At 74.4% G+C, this 23933-nt stretch overlaps 2 protein-coding genes across 9 annotated transcripts in view; one reads left to right on the plus strand and one right to left on the minus strand.

Annotated features, from left to right (window-relative positions):
* The window catches only part of LOC142825644 (dnaJ homolog subfamily B member 2-like), a 43058-nt gene extending 22073 nt beyond the window's left edge, over nt 1–20985 (plus strand). For 4 of the 7 annotated variants that reach the window (XM_075917693.1, XM_075917688.1, XM_075917686.1 and 1 more), the window contains exon 9: nt 563–1070. In XM_075917693.1, coding sequence (XP_075773808.1) covers nt 563–1035 — 473 coding nt within the window. In that variant the 3' untranslated portion in view covers nt 1036–1070. Of the gene's footprint in view, nt 1–562; nt 11696–14879; nt 14978–16668; nt 16779–17109; nt 17164–17497; nt 17615–18113; nt 18204–18630; nt 18737–19172; nt 19244–19389; nt 19594–20461 lie in introns of those variants that run through there. The other 3 variants (XM_075917689.1, XM_075917690.1, XM_075917691.1) reach the window with 3 other exon arrangements.
* Nucleotides 20986–21349: 364 nt separating this feature from the next.
* The window catches only part of PTPRN (protein tyrosine phosphatase receptor type N), a 59607-nt gene continuing 57023 nt past the window's right edge, over nt 21350–23933 (minus strand). For both annotated transcript variants that reach the window (XM_075917683.1, XM_075917682.1), the window contains exons 20-23: nt 22967–23020; nt 22713–22777; nt 22364–22437; nt 21350–21852 (exon numbers count right to left, since the gene is read on the minus strand). In XM_075917683.1, coding sequence (XP_075773798.1) covers nt 21781–21852; nt 22364–22437; nt 22713–22777; nt 22967–23020 — 265 coding nt within the window. In that variant the 3' untranslated portion in view covers nt 21350–21780. The remainder of the gene's footprint in view (nt 21853–22363; nt 22438–22712; nt 22778–22966; nt 23021–23933) is intronic.

Genomic DNA, 23933 nt, shown 5'->3' on the forward strand with positions numbered 1-23933 from the left:
TGGGGTGCTGGTCCAGGGGTGCAGGGCGGGGGTGAGGGGTGCTGGTCCGGGGGTGCAGGGTGGGGGTGAGGGGTGCTGGTCCGGGGGTACAGGGCGGGAGTGAGAGGTGCTGGTCTGGGGGTGAGGGGTGCTAGTCCGGGGTGCAGGGCAGGGGTGAGGGGTGCTGGTCTGGGGGCGAGGGGCTGGGGTGAGGGGTGCTGGTCTGGGGGTGCAGGGTTGGGTGAGGGGTGCTGGTCTGGGGGTGAGGGGCAGGGGTGAGGGGTGCTGATCTGGAGGTGAGGGGCTGGGGCGAGGGGTGCTGGTCCAGGGGTGCAGGGTGGGGTGAGGGGTGCTGGTCTGGGGGTACAGGGCTGGGGGCACAGGGTGGAGCCGTGGGGCAGGGCCGCGGGGCAGGGGTGCCAGGCGGGGGCGCTGTGCGCGGGAGCAGAGAAATCCTTCCCCTCCAGGGCTGTGGCTCCCTCCCACCGGGACCGTGGCTACGATCCGGGGGAGACGCAACCGGGCCCTGGCTGGGGGCTGGCCCAGGCCCCCCGTCACTCTGCTTGGGGGCTGTTTCTTACAGATGCTGCCAAAAGCGGGGGGCCACAGCCGGGGCTGCACCACCAGGAGCAGCCCGACACCCTGGGCTCCGGCCCCCCCAGCCCGCAGCGCCCCCAGAGCGCGGCCTCCTCCTGCCTGCCCCCCGAGGAGGACAAGGACCTGCACCGGGCCATGGCCTACAGCCTGTCGGAGCTGGAGGCCGTGGGCCAGCACCGCCCGGAGTCCCGCGGCACCAAGAAGAGGCGGGGCAGCACGCGGCGGGCGCGCAAGGGGGGCAGCGAGGAGGGGGGCGCGGTCCTGGCGCCCCAGGGCAGGGCCGTGGGAGCGGAGAGCCCGGGGGGGGGCGACAGCGCGAAGGAGGGGGAGGTGCAGAAGGGGGGGGGCGGGCCGGCGCCGGACGAGAGCGAGTTCACGCTGGGCGACCTCAGGTCGGCGCTGGCGGAGCTGGAGACGAGCCCCGACGAGATGGAGTCGGTCGTGTGCGCCCTGCTGTGAGCTGCCAGGCCCCTAGTAAAGGCGCCTCAGCTCCACGCCCGCGGCTTTGTGCGTCCTGGAGGGGGGCCGGGCCGGCTCCGCGTCGGGGAGCCCCCCGCCCTGCACCCCGCCGGCCAGCAGAGTAAGAAGGGCTTATGGCTTCTCCGAGACACGGCGCAGGCTCCACGTCGCCACCGGAGCCAGGGCAGAGCCCAGTCCTCTTGGGGGGGTCACAGGCCCCTGGACCCCCCGAACTGGGCTCAGTCAGCTCCCTTCATGCCTCCCCCAGCAGCTGGTCTCCGAGCCCCCGGCAGCTCCGCCTCCTGCACTGCCCGGCTCCCAGGCCCAAGGGGGATCTCTTGTCCCCGGTCCCCAGGAGGGGAGACTCTGACACTCCCCAGAGTCCTGCCTGCCCCCCCCCCCGCATGCAGAGTGGGGGGGATTGAGGTTCGTTCACCCCCACTACAGCACAGCCGGACCCCGCCCCAGCCTGGCCACTCCCCTGTCCAGGGGCAGGCTCCCCCCCCCCGGCTTCCCCCCAGAGCAGCTGCTTTTCTAGCACTCGTGGGGCAGGGCCGTTGACGGCTTGTGACGGCGAGTCGGGGTCCCCGACCCTGCCCCCCGGAGCAGCCAGAACAGCGTCCACCAGCCAGCAGAGCAGAGGGGGGTTTCCTGGGTGCCCAGCACAGACGGGAGGTGCCAATAGGAGGGGGCAGGACGCCCCAGAGCCCGTAAGGCGGGTGCCTGAGCCCCTGGTCTCCAAGCCCCCCCAGGCGTCTCCATCATGTTTCCAGCCCCAGACTGACCCCTCCTCCCCCCACGTCCTTCCTTTGTCCCCCCCCAACCGGCCAGGGCAGTGTCTGGCCCCCCCGCTGGGCCGTGCTCACAGACAGGCAGTGGGGGCAGCCCCAGCCTAGCGCCCAGCGAGATGCCCCCCTGCATCACAGGGCTCTGGCGGTCTGGGACGGACTGACCCGGCGGGTGAGGGGAGAGGCCTGGCGGCCGCAGGCTCTCCACAGGGGCACAGCAGGATAAGGGTTCCCCGCTCTGGGCTCCCCACTGCAGCCCCCACGATTCCTTCCCCGGCCCTGGCCTGCTGGGTTCACTCCCAGGATAACTGCACATGGCTGCATTGGCAGTCCTGGCCCTGGGCGGGGCCAGCGTGGGGCTGGGGTGCTGTGGGATGTGGGCGGGGCCAGCGTGGGGCTGGGGTGCTGTGGGATGTGGGCGGGGCCAGCGTGGGGCCGGGGTGCTGTGGGATGTGGGCGGGGCCAGCATGGGGCTGGGGTGATGTGGGATGTGGGCGGGGCCAGCGTGGGGCTGGGGTGCTTGTGACGGCGCGTTGGGGGTTCCCCGTCTCCTGCACCCCGAAATGGCACAAACAGACTGCACCAGCCAGTGGAATTGAGGGTGGTTTATTGCTCCTCCAGCACAGCGCAGCACAGATGTAGTCTGGTCACAGGAACTGGGCTAGGATGCCTCAGGCCCCCTTGAGATGGGGGAGACTGGGCCCCTAAACTCCAGCCCCTTCTCCTAGGCTCTCCTCCATGCCCTCCGACAGCCAGCAACCAACTCCCTCACTTCCAGCCCTGCCCCCCAGCCAGGGCAGCATTCCACCTTCCTTTGTTCCTCTCCATGGGGGGTGTCTGGCCACTGGTTTGCATAGTGACTCATCCTGTTTTGCTGGGTCGTGGTACCCACGGCAGCCAGTGGGGGATCCCCCAGAGCCAGCAGCATAGAAACCAGCCAGGTACCCCCACTACGTCACAGTGCTGTGGGATGTGGGCGGGGCCAGCATGGGGCTGGGGTGATGTGGGATGTGGGTGGGGCGGGGGTGCTGTGGGATGTGGACGGGGCCAGCGTGGGGCTGGGGTGCTGTGGGATGTGGGCGGGGCCAGCGTGGGGCTGGGGTGCTGTGGGATGTGGGTGGGGCGGGGGTGCTGTGGGATGTGGGCGGGGCCAGCGTGGGGCAGGGGTGCTGTGGGATGTGGGCGGGGCCAGCGTGGGGCTGGGGTGCTGTGGGATGTGGGTGGGGCGGGGGTGCTGTGGGATGTGGACGGGGCCAGCGTGAGGCTGGGGTGCTGTGGGATGTGGGCGGGGCCAGCGTGGGGCGGGGGTGCTGTGGGATGTGGGCGGGGCCAGCATGGGGCTGGGGTGATGTGGGATGTGGACGGGGCCAGCGTGGGGCGGGGGGTGCTGTGGGATGTGGGCGGGGCCAGCATGGGGCTGGGGTGATGTGGGATGTGGACGGGGCCAGCGTGCGGCTGGGGTGCTGTGGGATGTGGGCGGGGCCAGCGTGGGGCGGGGGTGCTGTGGGATGTGGGCGGGGCCAGCATGGGGCTGGGGTGCTGTGGGATGTGGACGGGGCCAGCGTGGGGCTGGGGTGCTGTGGGATGTGGGCGGGGCCAGCGTGGGGCTGGGGTGCTGTGGGATGTGTGGGTGGGGCGGGGGTGCTGTGGGATGTGGACGGGGCCAGCGTGAGGCTGGGGTGCTGTGGGATGTGGGCGGGGCCAGCGTGGGGCTGGGGTGCTGTGGGATGTGGACGGGGCCAGCGTGGGGCTGGGGTGCTGTGGGATGTGGGCGGGGCCAGCGTGGGGCTGGGGTGCTGTGGGATGTGGGTGGGGCGGGGGTGCTGTGGGATGTGGACGGGGCCAGCGTGAGGCTGGGGTGCTGTGGGATGTGGGCGGGGCCAGCGTGGGGCGGGGGTGCTGTGGGATGTGGGCGGGGCCAGCATGGGGCTGGGGTGATGTGGGATGTGGACGGGGCCAGCGTGGGGCGGGGGGTGCTGTGGGATGTGGGCGGGGCCAGCATGGGGCTGGGGTGATGTGGGATGTGGACGGGGCCAGCGTGCGGCTGGGGTGCTGTGGGATGTGGGCGGGGCCAGCGTGGGGCGGGGGTGCTGTGGGATGTGGGCGGGGCCAGCATGGGGCTGGGGTGATGTGGGATGTGGACGGGGCCAGCATGGGGCTGGGGTGATGTGGGATGTGGACGGGGCCAGCATGGGGCTGGGGTGATGTGGGATGTGGACGGGGCCAGCGTGGAGCTGGGGTGATGTGGGATGTGGGCGGGGCCAGTGTGGGGCTGGGGTGCTGTGGGATGTGGGCGGGGCCAGCGTGCGGCTGGGGTGCTGTGGGATGTGGGCGGGGCCAGCGTGGGGCAGGGGTGCTGTGGGATGTGGGTGGGGCGGGGGTGCTGTGGGATGTGGGCGGGGCCAGCGTGGGGCTGGGGTGATGTGGGACGTGGGCGGGGCCAGCGTGGGGCTGGGGTGCTGTGGGACGTGGGCGGGGCCAGCGTGGGGCTGGGGTGATGTGGGATGTGGGCGGGGCCAGCGTGGGGCTGGGGTGATGTGGGACGTGGGCGGGGCCAGCGTGGGGCTGGGGTGATGTGGGACGTGGGCGGGGGCCAGCGTGGGGCTGGGGTGCTGTGGGACGTGGGCGGGGCCAGCGTGGGGCTGGGGTGCTGTGGGATGTGGGCGGGGCCAGCATGCGGCTGGGGTGCTGTGGGATGTGGGCGGGGCCAGCGTGGGGCTGGGGTGCTGTGGGATGTGGGCGGGGCCAGCGTGAGGCTGGGGTGCTGTGGGATGTGGGCGGGACCAGCGTGAGGCTGGGGTGCTGTGGGATGTGGGCGGGGCCAGCGTGAGGCTGGGGTGCTGTGGGCGGGGCCAGCGTGCGGCTGGGGTGATGTGGGATGTGGGCGGGGCCAGCGTGGGGCTGGGGTGCTGTGGGATGTGGGCGGGGCCAGCGTGCGGCTGGGGTGCTGTGGGATGTGGGCGGGGCCAGCGTGGGGCTGGGGTGCTGTGGGATGTGGGCGGGGCCAGCGTGGGGCGGGGGTGCTGTGGGATGTGGGCGGGGCCAGCATGGGGCTGGGGTGATGTGGGATGTGGACGGGGCCAGCGTGGGGCGGGGGTGCTGTGGGATGTGGGCGGGGCCAGCATGGGGCTGGGGTGATGTGGGATGTGGACGGGGCCAGCGTGCGGCTGGGGTGCTGTGGGATGTGGGCGGGGCCAGCGTGGGGCGGGGGGTGCTGTGGGATGTGGGCGGGGCCAGCATGGGGCTGGGGTGATGTGGGATGTGGACGGGGCCAGCATGGGGCTGGGGTGATGTGGGATGTGGACGGGGCCAGCGTGGGGCGGGGGTGCTGTGGGATGTGGGCGGGGCCAGCATGGGGCTGGGGTGATGTGGGATGTGGACGGGGCCAGCGTGGAGCTGGGGTGATGTGGGATGTGGGCGGGGCCAGTGTGGGGCTGGGGTGCTGTGGGATGTGGGCGGGGCCAGCGTGCGGCTGGGGTGCTGTGGGATGTGGGCGGGGCCAGCGTGGGGCAGGGGTGCTGTGGGATGTGGGCGGGGCCAGCGTGGGGCGGGGGTGCTGTGGGATGTGGGCGGGGCCAGCGTGCGGCTGGGGTGCTGTGGGATGTGGGCGGGGCCAGCGTGGGGCTGGGGTGATGTGGGACGTGGGCGGGGCCAGCGTGGGGCTGGGGTGCTGTGGGATGTGGGCGGGGCCAGCGTGGGGCTGGGGTGATGTGGGACGTGGGCGGGGCCAGCGTGGGGCTGGGGTGCTGTGGGACGTGGGCGGGGCCAGCGTGGGGCTGGGGTGCTGTGGGACGTGGGCGGGGCCAGCGTGCGGCTGGGGTGCTGTGGGATGTGGGCGGGGCCAGCGTGAGGCTGGGGTGCTGTGGGATGTGGGCGGGACCAGCGTGAGGCTGGGGTGCTGTGGGATGTGGGCGGGGCCAGCGTGAGGCTGGGGTGCTGTGGGCGGGGCCAGCGTGCGGCTGGGGTGATGTGGGATGTGGGCGGGGCCAGCGTGGGGCTGGGGGTGCTGTGGGATGTGGGCGGGGCCAGCGTGCGGCTGGGGTGCTGTGGGATGTGGGCGGGGCCAGCGTGGGGCTGGGGTGCTGTGGGATGTGGGCGGGGCCAGCGTGAGGCTGGGGTGATGTGGGATGTGGGCGGGACCAGCGTGAGCCTGGGGTGCTGTGGGATGTGGGCGGGGCCAGCGTGCGGCTGGGGTGCTGTGGGATGTGGGCGGGGCCAGCGTGGGGCTGGGGTGCTGTGGGATGTGGGCGGGGCCAGCGTGCGGCTGGGGTGCTGTGGGATGTGGGCGGGGCCAGCGTGGGGCTGGGGTGCTGTGGGATGTGGGCGGGGCCAGCGTGAGGCTGGGGTGCTGTGGGATGTGGGCGGGACCAGCGTGAGGCTGGGGTGCTGTGGGATGTGGGCGGGGCCAGCGTGAGGCTGGGGTGCTGTGGGCGGGGCCAGCGTGCGGCTGGGGTGATGTGGGATGTGGGCGGGGCCAGCGTGCGGCTGGGGTGATGTGGGATGTGGGCGGGGCCAGCGTGCGGCTGGGGTGCTGTGGGATGTGGGCGGGGCCACCTAGGCCCTCACTAGGGTGGCCAGGTGTCCGATATTGATCAGGACAGTCCGGTATTTTCGCCTCCTGTCCAGTAAAAAAAATGCAGAAAATCCCGGACCCCTGAAATGTCCGAAAACGTCCGGTGCTTTCTGGGGTTTTCCTTGCCAGGAGGCGAAAATACCGGACACCCGGCAACCCAGGACACTCAGCAGCCGGGTCCCCCCCCCCCCCCCCGTACCTCTCCACGGGATGTTCGGTATTTTTGGTTAAACCGTCTGGCAACCCCACCCCCCATGCTTGGCCCCTACTGCGCAGAGCAGGGGGTGCAGGCAGGGTGCCCCGGGGAGCCAGGCCGGGCCAAGGAAGAGCCCGCGCCCCTCTGGCCTCAGCACCCTGGGCCAGGGCGGGATGGGCTCCAGCAGGAGGCAGGCCCAGCAGAGCCGTGGGATGGAGCGTCCCTTCCCCAGCCTCACAACCTTGGGGGGCCTGACCCTCCCCAGCCATCGGTCCCCAGAGCCCAGCTGCACCTGCCCCCCCGAGCTGCCCAGGGGCTGCCAGCCCCCCCACCCCCAGAATGGCGCACCGGGCGGGCAGGCTGGGCAGTGTGCCCCCGGCTGGTGCCTGGGCCCCACCCCGCCAGAGGGCACGTGCGGCACCAGGACACGGGTGCGGGCAAAGCCGGCAGGTCTCAGGCCTCTGGTCTGCGCCCGGCTCCCGAGTGGAGCCGCCCTTGGCAGGGCCCGGCCTCACGCTCCAAACCCGGAAAGGCAGGTGAGGCTGCTCAAAGGGCTGGGAGTAGTGGGGGCCGGAGGTAGCAGGGGGGACAAAGGGGGGGGGGGGTCTGGGTATAGCAGGGGGCACTGGGGGGGCTGCAGGAGGTCTGGGTATAGCTGGGGGGGGCTGCAGGGGGACTGAGTATAGCGGGGGGGCTGGGCATAGTGGGGGCACTGAGGGGGGACTGCAGGGGGGCTGGGTATAGTGAGGGCGCTGGGGGGGCTACAGGGGGACTGGGTACAGCGGGGGGCAGGGCATAGTGGGGGCACTGAGAGGGATTGCAGGGGGCTGGGTATAGTGGGGGCGCTGGGGGGGGCTACAGGGGGACTGGGTACAGCGGGGGGCAGGGCATAGTGGGGGCACTGAGAGGGATTGCAGGGGGCTGGGTATAGTGGGGGCGCTGGGGAGAATGCAGGGGGCTGTAGGAGGGAATGCGGGGGGGCTGGGTGTAGGGGGGCACTGGGGGGAATGCGGGGGGCTGGGTATAGGGGGCGCTGGGGGGGAATGCGGGGGGCTGGGTGTAGGGGGCACTGGGAGGAATGCAGGGGGCTGGGGTATAGGGGGGTGTAGGGGGGAATGTGGGGCGCTGGGTGTAGGGGGAGAATGCGGGGGGCTGGGTATAGGGGGGCGCTGGGGGGAATGCGGGGGGCTGGGTGTAGGAGGGCGCTGGGGGGAATGCGGGGGGCTGGGTGTAGGGGGGCTGTAGGGGGGAATGCGGGGGGCTGGGTGTAGGGGGCTGTAGGGGGGAATGCGGGGGGCTGGGTGTAGGGGGGCGCTGGGGGGAATGCGGGGGGCTGGGTTTAGGGGGGCGCTGGGGCGAATGCGGGGGGCTGGGTGCAGGGGGGCTGTAGGGGGGAACGCGGGGGGCTGGGTGTAGGGGGGCGCTGGGGGGAATGCGGGGGGCTGGGTGTAGGGGGGCGTTGGGGGGAATGCGGGGAGCTGGGTGTAGGGGGCTGTAGGGGGAATGCGGGGGGCTGGGTGCAGGGGGGCGCTGGGGGGAATGCGGGGTGCTGGGTGCAGGGGGGCTGTAGGGGGGAATGTGGGGGGCTGGGTATAGGGGGGGCGCTGGGGGGAATGCGGGGGGCTGGGTGTAGGGGGGCGCTGGGGGGAATGCGGGGGGCTGGGTGTAGGGGGACTGTAGGGGGGAATGTGGGGGGCTGGGTGCAGGGGGGCGCTGGGGGAATGCGGGGGGCTGGGTGTAGGGGGGGCGCTGGGGTGAATGCGGGGGGCTGGGTGCAGGGGGGCTGTAGGGGGTTTGCGGGGGGCTGGTGCAGGGGGGCTGTAGGGGGAATGCGGGGGGGCTGGGTGTAGGGGGGCGCTGGGGGGAATGCGGGGGGCTGGGTGTAGGGGGGCTGTAGGGGGGAATGCGGGGGGGCTGGGTGTAGGGGGCGCTGGGGGGAATGCGTGGGGCTGGGTGTAGGGGGGCTATAGGGGGGAATGCGGGGGGCTGGGTGCAGGGGGGCGCTGGGGGGAATGCGGGGGGCTGGGTATAGGGGGGCTGTAGGGGGGAATGCGGGGGGCTGGGTGCAGGGGGGCGCTGGGGGGAATGCGGGGGGCTGTAGGGGGGAATGCGGGGGGGCTGGGTATAGGGGGGCTGTAGGGGGGAATGAGGGGGGCTGGGTTCAGGGGGGCGCTGGGGGGAATGCGGGGGGCTGGGTATAGGGGGGCTGTAGGGGGGAATGCGGGGGGCTGGGTGCAGGGGGGCTGTAGGGGAGAATGCGGGGGGCTGGGTGCAGGGGGGCTGTAGGGGAGAATGCGGGGGGCTGGGTGTAGGGGGCGCTGGGGGGGTGGAGCGGGGGGCTGGGTGCAGGGGGGCTATAGAGGGGAATGCGGGGGGGCTGGGTGCAGGGGGGCTGTAGGGGGAATGCGGGGGGCTGGGTGCAGGGGGGCTGTAGGGGGGAATGCGGGGGGCTGGGTGCAGGGGGGCGCTGGGGGGAATGCGGGGGGCTGGGTGCAGGGGGGGCTGTAGGGGGGAATGCGGGGGGCTGGGTGCAGGGGGGGCTATAGGGGGGAATGCGGGGGGCTGGGTGCAGGGGGGGCTGTAGGGGGGAATGCGGGGGGCTGGGTGCAGGGGGGCTGTAGGGGGGAATGCGGGGGGCTGGGTGCAGGGAGGCGCTGGGGGAATGCGGGGCGCTGGGTGCAGGGGGGCTGTAGGGGGAATGCGGGGGGCTGGGTGCAGGGGGGCGCTGGGGGGAATGCGGGGCGCTGGGTGCAGGGGGGCTGTAGGGGGAATGCGGGGGGGCTGGGTGCAGGGGGGCGCTGGGGGGAATGCGGGGGGCTGGGTATAGGGGGGCTGTAGGGGGGAATGCGGGGGGCTGGGTATAGGGGGGCTGTAGGGGGGAATGCGGGGGGCTGGGTTCAGGGGGGCGCTGGGGGGAATGCGGGGGGCTGGGTATAGGGGGGCTGTAGGGGGGAATGCGGGGGGCTGGGTGCAGGGGGGCTGTAGGGGAGAATGCGGGGGGCTGGGTGCAGGGGGGCTGTAGGGGAGAATGCGGGGGGCTGGGTGTAGGGGGCGCTGGGGGGGTGGAGCGGGGGGCTGGGTGCAGGGGGGCTATAGGGGGGAATGCGGGGGGCTGGGTGCAGGGGGGCTATAGGAGGGAATGCGGGGGGCTGGGTGCAGGGGGGCTGTAGGGGGAATGCGGGGGGCTGGGTGCAGGGGGGCGCTGGGGGGAATGCGGGGCGCTGGGTGCAGGGGGGCTGTAGGGGGAATGCGGGGCGCTGGGTGCAGGGGGGCTGTAGGGGGAATGCGGGGGGCTGGGTGCAGGGGGGCGCTGGGGGGAATGCGGGGCGCTGGGTGCAGGGGGGCTGTAGGGGGAATGCGGGGGGCTGGGTTCAGGGGGGCTGTAGGGGGAATGCGGGGCGCTGGGTGCAGGGGGGCGCTGGGGGGAATGCGGGGCGCTGGGTGCAGGGGGGCTGTAGGGGGAATGCGGGGGGCTGGGTGCAGGGGGGCTGTAGGGGGAATGCGGGGCGCTGGGTGCAGGGGGGCTATAGGGGGAATGCGGGGGGCTGGGTGCAGGGGGGCTGTAGGGGGAATGCGGGGGGCTGGGTGCAGGGGGGCTATAGGGGGAATGCGGGGGGCTGGGTGCAGGGGGGCTGTAGGGGGAATGCGGGGGGCTGGGTGCAGGGGGGCTGTAGGGGGAATGCGGGGCGCTGGGTGCAGGGGGGCTATAGGGGGAATGCGGGGGGCTGGGTGCAGGGGGGCTGTAGGGGGAATGCGGGGGGCTGGGTGCAGGGGGGCGCTGGGGGGAATGCGGGGGGCTGGGTGCAGGGGGGCTATAGAGGGAATGCGGGGGGCTGGTGCAGGGGGGCGCTGGGGGGAATGCGGGGGGCTGGGTGCAGGGGGGCGCTGGGGGGAATGCGGGGGGCTGGGTGCAGGGGGGCTATAGAGGGAATGCGGGGGGCTGGGTGCAGGGGGGCTGTAGGGGGGAATGCGGGGGGCTGGGTGCAGGGGGGCGCTGGGGGGAATGCGGGGGGCTGGGTGTAGGGGGGCTGTAGGGGGGAATGCGGGGGGCTGGGTGCAGGGGGGCGCTGGGGGGAATGCGGGGGGCTGGGTGCAGGGGGGCTATAGAGGGAATGCGGGGGGCTGGTGCAGGGGGGCGCTGGGGGGAATGCGGGGGGCTGGGTGCAGGGGGGCGCTGGGGGGAATGCGGGGGGCTGGGTGCAGGGGGGCTATAGAGGGAATGCGGGGGGCTGGGTGCAGGGGGGCTGTAGGGGGGAATGCGGGGGGCTGGGTGCAGGGGGGCGCTGGGGGGAATGCGGGGGGCTGGGTGCAGGGGGGCTGTAGGGGGGAATGCGGGGGGCTGGGTGTAGGGGGGCGCTGGGGGGAATGCGGGGGGCTGGGTGCAGGGGGGCTATAGAGGGAATGCGGGGGGCTGGTGCAGGGGGGCGCTGGGGGGAATGCGGGGGGCTGGGTGCAGGGGGGCGCTGGGGGAAATGCGGGGGGCTGGGTGCAGGGGGGCTATAGGGGGAATGCGGGGGGCTGGGTGTAGGGGGGCTGTAGGGGGGAATGCGGGGGGCTGGGTGCAGGGGGGCGCTGGGGGGAATGCGGGGGGCTGGGTGCAGGGGGGCTGTAGGGGGGAATGCGGGGGGCTGGGTGCAGGGGGGCTGTAGGGGGGAATGCGGGGGGCTGGGTATAGGGGGGCGCTGGCGGGAATGCGGGGGGCTGGGTATAGGGGGGCTGTAGGGGGGAATGCGGGGGGCTGGGTGCAGGGGGGCGCTGGCGGGAATGCGGGGGGCTGGGTATAGGGGGGCTGTAGGGGGGAATGCGGGGGGCTGGGTGCAGGGGGGCGCTGGGGGGAATGCGGGGCGCTGGGTGCAGGGGGGCGCTGGGGGGGGAGCGGGGGGGCCGCGGGGGCGGCAGGTCCCAGCTGTGCTCCGAACTTGTTTTCAATGACCTCATCAGTTCAAAGTGTAGAGCCCTGACGTCACAAAGAGCCCTCGCTCGCTATTGGCCTTCGGCGCTGTCCGTCACGCAGCGGAGGGGTGTGATGGGCTGGAAGCGGGCGCCGGCCCCGCCCCAGGACCGCACAGCTGCGGCCGGGCCCGGGAGCCGGAGCGTGGGGAGGTACGGGGGGGGGCCGAGCAGTGCGGGGGGGCCGTGCCCGTGGGGAGGTACGGGGGGGGGCCGAGCAGTGCGGGGGGGGGCCGTGCCCGTGGGGAGGTACGGGGGGGGGCCGAGCAGTGCGGGGGGGGGCCGTGCCCGTGGGGAGGTACGGGGGGGGGCCGAGCAGTGCGGGGGGGGGGCCGTGCCCGTGGGGAGGTACGGGGGGGGGGGCTGAGCAGTGCGGGGGGGGCCGTGCCCGTGGGGGGGGCCGAGCAGTGTGGGGGGGGGCCGTGCCCGTGGGGAGGTACGGGGGGGGGCCTGAGCAGTGCGGGGGGGGGCCGTGCCCGTGGGGAGGTACGGGGGGGGGGGGGCCGAGCAGTGCGGGGGGGGGGCCGTGCCCGTGGGGAGGTACGGGGGGGGGGCCGTGCCCGTGGGGGGGCCGAGCAGTGCGGGGGGGGCCGTGCCCGTGGGGAGGCACGGGGGGGGGGGGCCGAGCAGTGCGGGGGGGGGGCCGTGCCCGTGGGGAGGTACGGGGGGGGGGCCGTTCCCGTGGGGGGGCCGAGCAGTGCGGGGGGGGCCGTGCCCGTGGGGAGGCACGGGGGGGGGCCGTGCCCGTGGGGGGGGGGCCGAGCAGTGCGGGGGGGGCCGTGCCCGTGGGGAGGTGCGGGGGGGGGCCGAGCAGTGCGGGGGGGGGGCCGTGCCCGTGGGGCGGGGGGCCGAGCAGTGCGGGGGGGGCCGTGCCCGTGGGGGGGGGGCCGAGCAGTGCGGAGGGGGGCCGAGCCCGTGGGGAGGTGCGGGGGGGGGCCGTGCCCGTGCGGGGGGGGCCGTGCCCGTGGGGGGGGGGCCGAGCAGTGCGGGGGGGCGAGCAGTGCGGGGGGGGGGCCGTGCCCGTGGGGAGGTCCGGGGGGGGCAGAGCAGTGCGGGGGGGGGGTCGCGGCAGGATCCGGGGTGCTGCTGCTCCTGGTGCGAGCGCCGGCGGGCGATGGGCGCCGAGTTGCGGGGGGCTGGACATCGAGGGGCCAGTGGCCGCGGGGGGGGGGGGGCTGGGCATCGAGGGGCCAGTGCCCCGGGGGGGGGGGGGCTGGACATCGAGGGGCCAGTGGCCGCGGGGGGGGGGGGGGGCTGGGCATCGAGGGGCCAGTGCCCCGGGGGGGGGGGGGCTGGACATCGAGGGGCCAGTGGCCGCGGGGGGGGGGGGGGGCTGGGCATCGAGGGGCCAGTGCCCGCGGGGGGGGGCCTGGACGTCGAGGGGCCAGTGGCCGCGGGGGGCCGATAGGGTCCCCGCAGCCGAGTCCTCGTGGGGCCGGCGGAGACCCGGGGCGGGGCCGTGTCCCCGTGGGGCAGGCGCCGGGCCCCTCGTGGGTCGGGCTGGCGGTGCCCAGGGGGCCGGGGCCCGGGCTGCTCTGTGCGGGGTTCCCGCCGGGCGCCGGCTCTCGGGAGCTGCCCGGAACGTTCCAGCCGAGCCGGGTGGCAGCGCTGCCGGGAGCCGCGGGGAGCGAGCGCCGGGCGGGGCTCCCCGGGTCGGGCACCGGCCCTGCAGCCAGCCTGGGGGGCCCGGCGCTGGGCGAGCAGGGACCCTTCGGAAGGCACAAAACCGCAGTCAGGCTGCAACTGCCCTTGGTTACCAGCAGCACCGAGGGGCCCCCATCCTGCTGATATGGGGGGGGGGCGGGGATAAAGGACACCGACGGGGGGCAGGGGCGGGGGCGGGGGCGATGTATCTGCCCCACCTATTGCCAGCTGCACGGGTCAGGGGTCCTTGAAATGAGAGGTGCAAAGAAGGGCCCCAAGTGCGGTGGGGTGTGGGGGCGTCGGGCGGGCCTGGCCCGGTCCGGGGTGGGGCGTGGGGGCGTCGGGCGGGCCTGGCCCGGTCCGGGGTGGGGCGTGGGGGCGTCGGGCGGGCCTGGCCTGGTCCGGGGTGGGGCGTGGGGGTGTCGGGCGGGCCTGGCCTGGTCCGGGGTGGGGTGTGGGGGCGTCGGGCGGGCCTGGCCTGGTCCGGGGTGGGGCGTGGGGGCGTCGGGCGGGCCTGGCCTGGTCCAGGGTGGGGCGTGGGGCGGCCTGGCCTGGTCCGGGGTGGGGCGTGGGGGCGTCGGGCGGGCCTGGCCTGGTCCAGGGTGGGGCGTGGGGGCATTGGGCGGGCCTGGCCTGTTCCAGGGTGGGGCGTGGGGCGGCCTGGCCCGGTCCGGGGTGGGGCGTGGGGGCGTCGGGCGGGCCTGGCCTGGGCCTGGCCTGGTCCAGGGTGGGGCGTGGGGCGGTCTGGCCTGGTCCGGGGCGTGGGGGCGTCGGCGGGCCCTGTCCGGGGTAGGGGGCGGGCTGGCCTGGTCCGGGGCGTGGGGGCGTCGGCGGGCCCCTCCGGGGTAGGGGGCGGGCTGGCCTGGCCAGTAAGCGTGGCTGGGTTTTAATGCAGAGCGTGGAGTCTGGAGGGGGTGTGACTGGGGGGGCGGCCCCAGGCTGTGCACCAGCAGCCCGAGGTAAATGGTCGGACTGGCCTGTCAGCACCCCGGGGTGCAGGTCTCCGGGACAGCCAGGCAGCAAAGCAGGAAAGGATTTGGCTGGGGGTTCAGCCCTGCGTGGTGGGCCATGTCTCTGGGCAGTGGGGCAGGCTGTGGGGGGCGAGGAGCCTGACTGTCACGGCTGACAACGGGGAGCCGGAGGCGTGTTCAGGGGGTGATGCAGAGGGGCTGGACGGTGATCTCACACCTCAACTAGACAGGGGCATGCAGGGTCAGCCAGGAGGCGGCCACAGTGGAGCACTAACCTGGGGAACTCACTGCCACAGGGAAAATGCCCCTCAGAAGGGGTCTGGCTCCTGCGACTGACCCAGACCCCCAGGGAAATGAAGTCTGATTCCCCCCCCCCCCCCCCGCACTCCCAGGAACCACCCCCCTCAGGAATCACAGCAGAGCTATTCTTGCTCTGTGGCCAGTGGGATTAGATGTTTCTAGCTGTTAAGCTCCTTGATGCAGGCAGGCTCCCGGGGGAGTGACCAGGCCCGCTCTGTCCCCCAGCGAGATTGGGAGATGCCCTCCCCCTCCCCCTCCCCCTCGCGCTGCGCTTGTGCTGTTGGCTGGGGACAGATGTGCCTGCAGCCGGGACAGGACAGACCCCAGGGGCCTGGTGCATCAGCAAAGGGGGTGACCCCCAGGGGTCTCTTGGGGCTCCGAGGCTCTGGCTGGCGCTGTCCCAGGCTGCCCTTCCTCCCCAGCTGCGCCGCCGGCCCTGAGGACGGACGGGCGCCATGGTGGAGTACTACCAGGTGCTGGGTGTGCCCCGCAACGCCTCCTCGGACGACATCAAGAAGGCGTAAGTCCTGCCCCTCCCTCTCCGCCCCGGCCCCCTCTGCCGCATCAGTCACACCGGCCGCGTGAGGCGGGCTGCTGGAGGAGTGCTCCAAGGGCAGTGTGGCCTAGTGGGCAGGGCCCTGGGCTGGCACTCCAGAGAGCTGGGATCTGGCCCAGCTCTGCCACTGACTAGCTGCAACCTTGGTCAGTTCCCTTCCCCTCTGGCCATCAGTGGCTGCTGGTTTCACTGCGGGGAGGCAGGCTGGCCCTGTCCCTGTCCTGCTCTGAGCCAGTGCCGCACACGGGGGTCTCGGGGGGGGGGGGGGGGCGGGTGAAGGGCAGCGCGGGGCGGGTGACTGACGGGTCCCAGGGGGCGGGTGAAGGGCAGCACGGGGCAGGCGACTGACGGGTCCCAGGGGGCGGGTGAAGGGCGGCGCGGGGCGGGCGACTGACGGATCCTGGGGGGCGGGTGAAGGGCAGCACGGGGCAGGTGACTCACGGATCCCAGGGGGCGGGTGAAGGGCAGCACGGGGCAGGCGACTGACGGGTCCCAGGGGGCGGGTGAAGGGCGGCGCGGGGCGGGTGAAGGGCGGCGCGGGGCGGGCGACTGGCGGCTCCCGGGGGGGGGTGAAGGGCAGCACGGGGCAGGCGACTGACGGGTCCCGGTGGGAGTGAAGGGCGGCGCGGGGTGGGCAACTGATGGGTCCTGGGGGGGGTGAAGGGCAGCGCGGGGCGGGCGACTGACGGGTCCCGGGTGGGTGAAGGGCAGCGCGGGGCAGGCGACTGACGGGTCCCGGGCGGGTGAAGGGCAGCGCGGAGCAGGCGACTGACGGGTCCCGGGCGGGTGAAGGGCAGCGCGGGGCGGGCGACTGACGGGTCCCGGGGGGGTGAAGGGCAGCGCGGGGCAGGCGACTGACGGGTCCCGGGCGGGTGAAGGGCAGCGCGGGGCGGGCGACTGACGGGTCCCGGGCGGGTGAAGGGCGGCGCGGGGCGGGCGACTGACAGGTCCCGGGCGGGTGAAGGGCAGCGCGGGCGGGCGACTGACGGGTCCCGGGGGGATGAAGGGCGGCGCGTGGCGGGCGACTGACGGGTCCCGGGGGGGTGAAGGGCAGCGCGGGGCGGGCGACTGACGGGTCCCGGGTGGGTGAAGGGCAGCGCGGGCGGGCGACTGACGGGTCCCGGGTGGGTGAAGGGCAGCGCGGGCGGGCGACTGACGGGTCCCGGGGGGGTGAAGGGCGGCGCGTGGCGGGCGACTGACGGGTCCCGGGCGGGTGAAGGGCAGCGCGGGGCGGGCGACTGACGGGTCCCGGGCGGGTGAAGGGCAGCGCGGGGCGGGCGACTGACGGGTCCCGGGCGGGTGAAGGGCAGCGCGGGGCAGGCGACTGACGGGTCCCGGGGGGGTGAAGGGCAGCGCGGGCGGGCGACTGACGGGTCCCGGGGGGGTGAAGGGCAGCGCTGGTGGGCGACTGACGGGTCCCGGGGCGGGTGAAGGGCAGCGCGGGCGGGCGACTGACGGGTCCCGGGGCGGGTGAAGGGCAGCGCGGGGCGGGCGACTGACGGGTCCTGGGGGGCGGGTGAAGGGCAGCTCTGGGCGGGCGACTGACGGGTCCTGGGGGGCGGGTGAAGGGCAGCTCCGGGCGGGCGACTGACGGGTCGCGGGGGGGTGAAGGGCAGCTCCGGGCAGGCGACTGACGGGTCCTGGGGCCGCTACAGGTACCGGAAGGCGGCGCTGAAGTGGCACCCGGACAAGAACCCGGAGAACAAGGAGCGCGCGGAGCAGCGGTTCAAGGAGATCGCGGAGGCCTACGAAGTGCTGTCGGACAGTAAGGGCCCCTCCCCGGGTTGCTGGGTGCTCCCATCAGGGGCCTCCCTGGTCCAGCCCTGCCCAGGCGGGGGTGATCGTGGGGCACAGGGGTGCCCGCCCCCATGGGAGCCGCGCTGGCCGGGTGAGGCCTGTCCTTGCTGCAGGGCAGAGCCGGGTCTGAGCCCGGCCGGGGGTCTTGGCTTTGCTCCGTGGCAGGACGGGGCGTCGCCCCCTCCTGTGACTCCAGAGCCGCGGCTTGGCGCGGTGCCAGTGCCGCCTGGCTTGGCCTGGGGGCGGCTGTGCGGCCCGTTGCGGTGGGGGGGCCGGCTAACTCCCCCCTCTGCCCACAGGGGAGAAGCGCGAGGTCTACGACCGCTATGGCAAGGAGGGGCTCGTGGGAGCCGGTGAGTGGCCGTGCTGGGCTGGGAGGAGCAGGCTGGCCTTGGTTGGGTGCCCCTGCCGGAGTGGGCACAGCTGGGCCAGGCCCCCGCGCGGCGCCCCCTACAGCTCCGCTGCCGTTGCGCCCGGCGCGCCCTGCCCGGGACTGCCGGTGTGAGCGGGGAGCTTGGCCCCGGGGCAACCCACCCGCTGCAAATAAAGGCAGAGCCGCAGGCGGAGTGCCCCATTGCATGCTGGGACCGACGCTTTCCCGGGTGGCACCCCGGCAGCCTAGACGGGACTCGTGTCCCCAGCCTGCTGCCCCCGGCTCAGGGCATCTGGTCTCCGCTTCTCCCGCAGGGGCCGGGGGCTCGAGGCCCGACACCGGAGTCCCCGAGTTCGCCTTCACCTTCCGCAGCGCCCACGACGTCTTCCGGGAGTTCTTCGGCGGCCAGGATCCCTTCGCCGACCTCTTCGGTGAGCGCGGGGCCCGGCGGTGCCCCCTGCGCACGGCGCCCGCTCAGCCGGGGCCGCGCTGTGTGTCCAGGCCCTGTACTGCTGCCTGTGATGGCGAGTCACTTCAACGCAAGCGCTGCGGCCTGGCCCTCTGGCTCCGGAGGGGCTGAGCGCGACAGCCGGGCAGGAGTGCCCGGAATGTGCCCCAAGGGCAGCTGGCAGCGTCTGCGTGGGGCCGGGCGGGGTGGCCTGGGGGCCGTTCTCAGCCGGCTGCCGGGTCCTGGGACCAGATTGGCGGAGGCCTGGCTCTGGCGCAACCAGTGAGGAGCAGAGCGCGCCGGAGGGGTGGGCCCGGGGCCCTGTCGGAGCCCTGCTGCGCCATGGGGGGGGGCTGCTGGCTTGTCGGCTCCTCCTGCAGCTCAGCGGCTGGGCGCCAGGAAGTGACCCCAGGGCCCCTGGAGCCCCTTGCCCCGTGCCGGAGGTCCTCAGCCTGGGCTCACGCCGCGCTCCTGCCTTCCAGATGACATGCTGCCCTTCTCCGAGCTGCGGGCCACGGGTCCCCGACACCCCGGCCCGGGCGCCTTCTTCTCCGCTTTCCCGGCACCCTCAGGTAGGGGCGGCTGCCAGCCGGCGCCGGCCTCCCCGGCACCTGAGCGCGCCCGTGTGTCCCCGCGCGGCCCCCCAGCCCGCTGCGCCCCGGCCCTTCCCCCTGGGCACCGGCCCCCCGGGCCCGGCCCTTCCCCCTGGGCACCGGCCCCCCGGGCCCGGCCCTTCCCCCTGGGCACCGGCCCCCCGGCCCTGCCCTTCCCCCTGGGCACTGGCCCCTGGGCACCGGCCCCCCGGGCCCGGCCCTTCCCCCCCTGGCCCCCCGTCCCGGCCCATCCCTCCTCCCGTCTGGGCTGCTGTGCCCCGGCCCTTCCCCCTGGGCACCAACCCCCCAGTCCTGGCCCTTCTCTCCCCCGACCTGCCGGCCACGGGCCCCCCCGCCGGGCGCCCCCGGCCCGGCTCCCGCAGTGCGGTTCTCACCTGTTTTCCAGATTTCTTCTCCTCGTCCTTCAGCCCCGGGGCCGAGCTGGGCCAGGGCTTCCGCTCGGTGTCCACCTCCACCACCTTCGTCAACGGCAAGCGCCTCACCACCAAGAGGTAGGGGACCCGCCGGGCCGGCCTGTCTGCCGGGGAGCATGTCGTGGGGCAGCCTGTGGCCCCTCGCGCCGGGGCCCCTCCCCCCGTCTCCCCTCGCGCCAGGGCCCCCAGGGTCCCTCCCCCCTCCCCCTTGTGCCTGGGCCCCCGGGGTCCCTCCCTCCCCCCTCTCCTTGGGCCAGGGGACCCCCGCCCGCCTCCCCTCACGCCAGACCCCCCTTTCCAGGGACTGGGCACCTTTCCCTTTGTTGCATGGGACGGGGGTTTGGGGCTGCTCCGTTCCACGGGGAGACCTGCTTCCCTTAGCCCCGGGCAGCGACGCTGGCCCTGGGGCCCAGCCGCCCACGGAGCCCGGGGCCCAGCCCAGCCCCCGGCGTGGTGCCACGCGGCAGGACTGGGGTGCCCGGCCGTGCTGGGTGACGCGGGCCTGTCTCCGCAGGATCGTGGAGAACGGGCAGGAGCGGGTGGAGGTGGAAGAGGACGGGGAGCTGAAATCCGTCCACGTGAACGGTGAGGAGCTGGGGGGCTGGGCGCTGGCTGAGCCCTGCCGGTGGCTTCGGGGGGGGGGGGGCTCCCCACCCCACACCCGCTGGCCCCGGGGAGCTGCCCCCAGCCAGGCTGCGCCAGCGAGCCTCACGCCGCGTCTCCGCCCCCAGGCCTCCCCGACGACATGGCGCTGGCGCTGGAGCTGAGCCGCCGGGAGCAGCAGGCCGTGCTGGGCCGCGCCTCGCCCCCCGCCCCGCCGCGGCCCCGCAGCGCCTCCCCGGCCGGCCTGGGCACCGACAGCGAGGACGAGGACCTGCAGCTGGCCATGGCCTACAGCCTGTCCGAGATGGAGGCCGCGGGGCAGCGCCCAGCAGGTGCGCACGGCGCCAGCAGACGGCCGGCGGCGCCAGGGGGGAGCCCCCCGCCCCCGGGCAGCCGGGCACAGAGCCCAGGGGGAGGGGGAGGGGGAGAGCAGGAGGCGGCAGAGCCGGCTCCCAAGCAGAAGCAGCCGCACTGCTGCCTGCTCTGAGCCGGGCTGGGCCCCGGGGGGGCCGCTCCCTCGCTCGGCCTTGGGGGGCAGCTGAGGGGCCCACAGGGGCGCAGGAAGGGACCGGCGGGGCCCCTCCCTCTGGCGAGTGGCTGCGGGGCTGGGGGCCGTGTGGGCCCGTCCCCCTTGCTGCGTCATGGGCTGCCTGCCTGCTCGTAGGGCTGGGCCCGGCCCGGCTGGGGCTGGGAGCTGGGGCTGGGAGCTGCCGTCCCTAGGGGCTCTGCCCAGAGCCCCTCTGCTGGCCTTGGCGGGGCAGGGGAGAGGAAGGCACAGGGGCTGTTGGGGGGAGGGGGGCCGGGAGGGCAGATGCTGAAGGGAAGGGGCTGTTGGGGGGGGCAGGGGCGCTTGCTGTCACTGCTGGGATCCTATGCTCACCTTCCCCTCCCCCCCCCCCCCCCCGCCTGCACTGCTCTGGCTGCCCCCCCGCCTGACACCGCCCCCCCATGTCCCCACCCCACAGGTAACGCTGTCCCACTTCCCATCCCCCCACAGGGCGGGTGGCAGGGTGCCAGGCATGGGGCCTGTGGGCTGTGGGCAGGGCTGGGCCCTGCCCTTGGGCAAAGCGAGCAGGGGCCCCCTGGCCCGGCCCCCTGGCCCCCCCCCCCCCCGGCGCTGGGGCCCTGCCTGCACGTCACGGGCTGTTGCACGCTCACGGCCCTTCACTCATCCATCTTGTCCCCCGCTTGTCTCCCCAGGTGTGTTCTGAGGGACGCAGGGAGGCAGCCACGCCCGGACACCGCTGTTCCTGCACCCGCGCCGGGCTGGGGGGGCGGCTGTAGCTAGCGAGCAGGGGCTGGTGCCGTCTGGCCGGGAAGCCGGGGGCGGGGCTGCAGCAGCGCAGAAATGGGGTGGTCCCAGTGCCGGGAGGGGTGCTGCCTTGCCGGAGGTGGGGGGCAGAGCCCTGGGACCTCCCGCCCCAGCCCCCTCCCACTCCATGGGGGCCTGGGGGGGTAAGTGTTGGCTGAGACCTGCTAGAGGTGGGGGCAAGGAGAAAGTTGCTCTGCTCCCCACCCCGTGGTCCCTCCCAGGGCAGGGGGGCAGTAGCTTAGAGGCGCCCGGGGGAGTGGGTCTTACTCCAGCCACAAACCCCCCTTCCCCCCAGCTGGGCAGGAGCCATGCTAAGGCCCGGAGGCAGCGGGGTGGCAGGACGGGCGCCCTGCGTGTGCTGCGCCACCCCCAGGCACGGAGCCGGGGCGGTCAATAAACCAGGTTTGCAAGAGCTACCGTGTCGGGGGGGCTGTGTGTGGGGAGGCGGGGGGCTCTGGCTGTGCTGGGGGGCGGCGGGGGGCTGTGGCTGTGTGTGGGGGGGCGGGGGGCTCTGGCTGTGTGTGGGGGGGCGGGGGGCTGGGGAAGACGGCCCTTGCAGCCCTGCTGGCGGGGCCCGAGTTCCAGTGTAGGGGGAAGTTGGGCTGGTCCAGCAGCAGGGCTGCGTAGCGGGGTGCCCTGCCCGCCCGCCCTGGCTGTGCCCTTCCCTCTCCGGCGGGGGCAGCGAGGCGGTGTCCCCCCCCCCCGGGTTCTGCCCCCCACAAAGCCAGGCCAGGCGGGGCTGCAGCTGCACACGCGACACAAGAACTTTATTCACATCAAGATACAAAATTATATTTCTCTAGAAATGTCTCTTCTGCTGGGGGGACACTGGGGGGGCACCTCCCCCGGGCTCGTGTCTCGCCTGGGGGGAGGGGGCCGGGGGAGGGGGTGGGGTGGGGCTGGCAGGGGCGGTGCTACAGAACTGCCCCCCACCCCCAGCCCGGGCCCTGCTGCCTCTTGCAGGGGCAGGTCAGACTCTGCAACCTGCCCCCGAGGCTGGGTCAAACCAGCCCCTGGCTGCTGTGGGGGCAGGGGGCTCTGCCTGTGCCCTGGCCCGGGGGGGCGCAGGGGGCGAGGGAGGCCCGGGGGACACGGCCGGCATCACACACACGTTACAGCAGAGACGGGCCCGGCGGCGGGCGCTGAAGCACAAGGACGGGCCCGGGGGGGCGCTCGAAGCACAGGGCCGGGCCGGGCGCCGTGGGGCTCACTGGGGCAGAGCCTTCAGGATGGCGTTGACCTCCTCTGCCACGGCCGTCAGCGCGAACTCGAACTGGTCCTGCCGGAGGGGGAGCCGCGTGAGCCAGGCCGGCCGCCTGCCCCTCCTTGTGGGCCCTGCGCCGGCCAGCCCCCTGCGGCCCTCGCCCCCCCCCCAGGCCAACCCCTCTTCCCTCCTGCGGCCCTCGCCCCCCCCCAGGCCAACCCCTCTTCCCTCCTGCGGCCCTCGCCCCCCCCCAGGCCAACCCCTCTGCCCTCCTGCGGCCCTCACCCCCCCCGTACCCCCTGCGGCCCTTGCGCTGTGCCCCCCCCGGGCCAGCCCCCCTGCCTGCTGGCAGCCCTCGCCCGCCCCTGGGCCAGCTCCCTCGTGCCTCCTGTAGCCTTTGCGCCCCCCAGGCCAGGCCCCACATCATGCCCCCCCGCCCTCCTTCCGCCCGCCCACTGTCATGCTGCCCTCCCAGTGCCCACCAGCCTCCCCCTTTCCTCCCCTGCCCCCCGGGCCCAGCCCAGTGGAGCAGGCTCCCCCATTCTGCCCCACGGTGGGGGGTGCGGCGGGCCGGGAGAGGGGGCACCTTGGTCTGCACCATGCCGGGCCTCTGGTCGCGGACGTGCTCCAGCGTGGCAGCGATGTCCAGCTCCTTCACCCCTATGGAGAGCGGCAGGGTCAGCGGGGGGGGGGGGGGGGGGGGGGATGCTCACAGGGTCCCAGCGGCTTCCAGTGCTGGGAATGAGGTCTCGGGGGAGGGCCCCCTGCAGAGAGAGGGAGGGGGGACCCCTGTGGGGGTACCCCAAGGAGGTTGGGCCCAGGGGAGGGGATCACCGTGGGGCAGGGGACCCCTGTGGGGCGGGGTGCAGGGGAGGGGACCCCCAGGGGGCGGGGTGCAGGGGAGGGGACCCCAGGAGGGTGCTGCGGGCACTCACCTTTGGCCATCCGGTTCAGGACCATGTCGATGAGGATGTAGGTCCCGGTCCTGCCCGCCCCGTCGCTGGAAGAGAGAGGGGCTCACAGCTGGGGGTCGGGGGAGCCCCTGCAGGCTCAGTGGGGCGCCCCAGCCTCCTCCTGCACATGCTCACCCGCCCCGGCTGGGGAGGGCCCAGGCCAGCCTGGGAGGTGGCCCGGGGCAGCAGGAGCCCCCCCGGCATGGCACCCCCCCCAGGCAGGGCGGGCCCCTTACCTGCAGTGCACGATCACAGGGCACGACCGGCCCCGGTAGCACTTGTTCACCTTCCTGGAACGACAAAGGGGGCAGGTGAGAGCAGCCAGCTCCCCCACAGCCAGCCCTGCCCCATAGCGTCCCCCACAGCCAGCCCTGCCCCCATAGCGCCTCCCCACAGCTCCCCCACAGCCAGCCCTGCCCCATAGCGCCCCCCACAGCCAGCCCTGCCCCATAGCACCTCCCCATAGCGCCCCCCACAGCCAGCCCTGCCCCCCATACCTCCCTCCCACAGCCAGCTCTGCCCCCTTAGTGCCCTCCACAGCCAGCCCTGCTTCCTGACCCCCCACAGCCAGCCCTGCCCCCATAGTGCCCTCCCACAGCCAGCTCTGGCCCCCCATACCTCCCTCCCACAGCCAGCCCTGCCCCCTTAGTGCCTCCCCCCCACAGCCAGCCCTGCCCCCCATACCTCCCCCCCACAGCCAGCCCTGCCCCCTTAGTGCCCCCCAACAGCCAGCCCTGCCCCCATACCTCCCTCCCACAGCCAGCCCTGCTTCCTGACCCCCCACAACCAGCCCTGCCCCCCATACCTCCCCCCCATAGCCAGCCCTGCCCCCATACCTCCCACCCACAGCCAGCCCTGCTTCCTGACCCCCCACAGCCAGCCCTGCCCCCCATACCTCCCCCCCACAGCCAGCCCTGCCCCCATAGTGCCCCCCCACAGCCGGCCCTGTTTCCTGACCCCCTGCAGAGCGCCTGCAGGCGGGCGCGGGTCCGTGCGGAGGCGCGGCTGCCAATGCTCACTTTTGTGACTATGCAACTGCACCCAGACCACAAGCTGCAAATCACAAAAATGGCGCTGGCAGCTGCAAGCCAGAAGGGGGCGCCGGGGGGCTGCCCCACAGAGGAGCCCAGAGGCGGCAGGGGGCTCACGGGCAGAGGGCTCAGAGCGCAGCCCCCCGGGGCCGGCTGGCAGCCTGCAGGGGAC

The sequence above is a fragment of the Pelodiscus sinensis genome, unplaced genomic scaffold (genome assembly GCF_049634645.1).
Source record: "Pelodiscus sinensis isolate JC-2024 unplaced genomic scaffold, ASM4963464v1 ctg97, whole genome shotgun sequence".
NCBI lineage: Eukaryota > Metazoa > Chordata > Testudines > Trionychidae > Pelodiscus > Pelodiscus sinensis.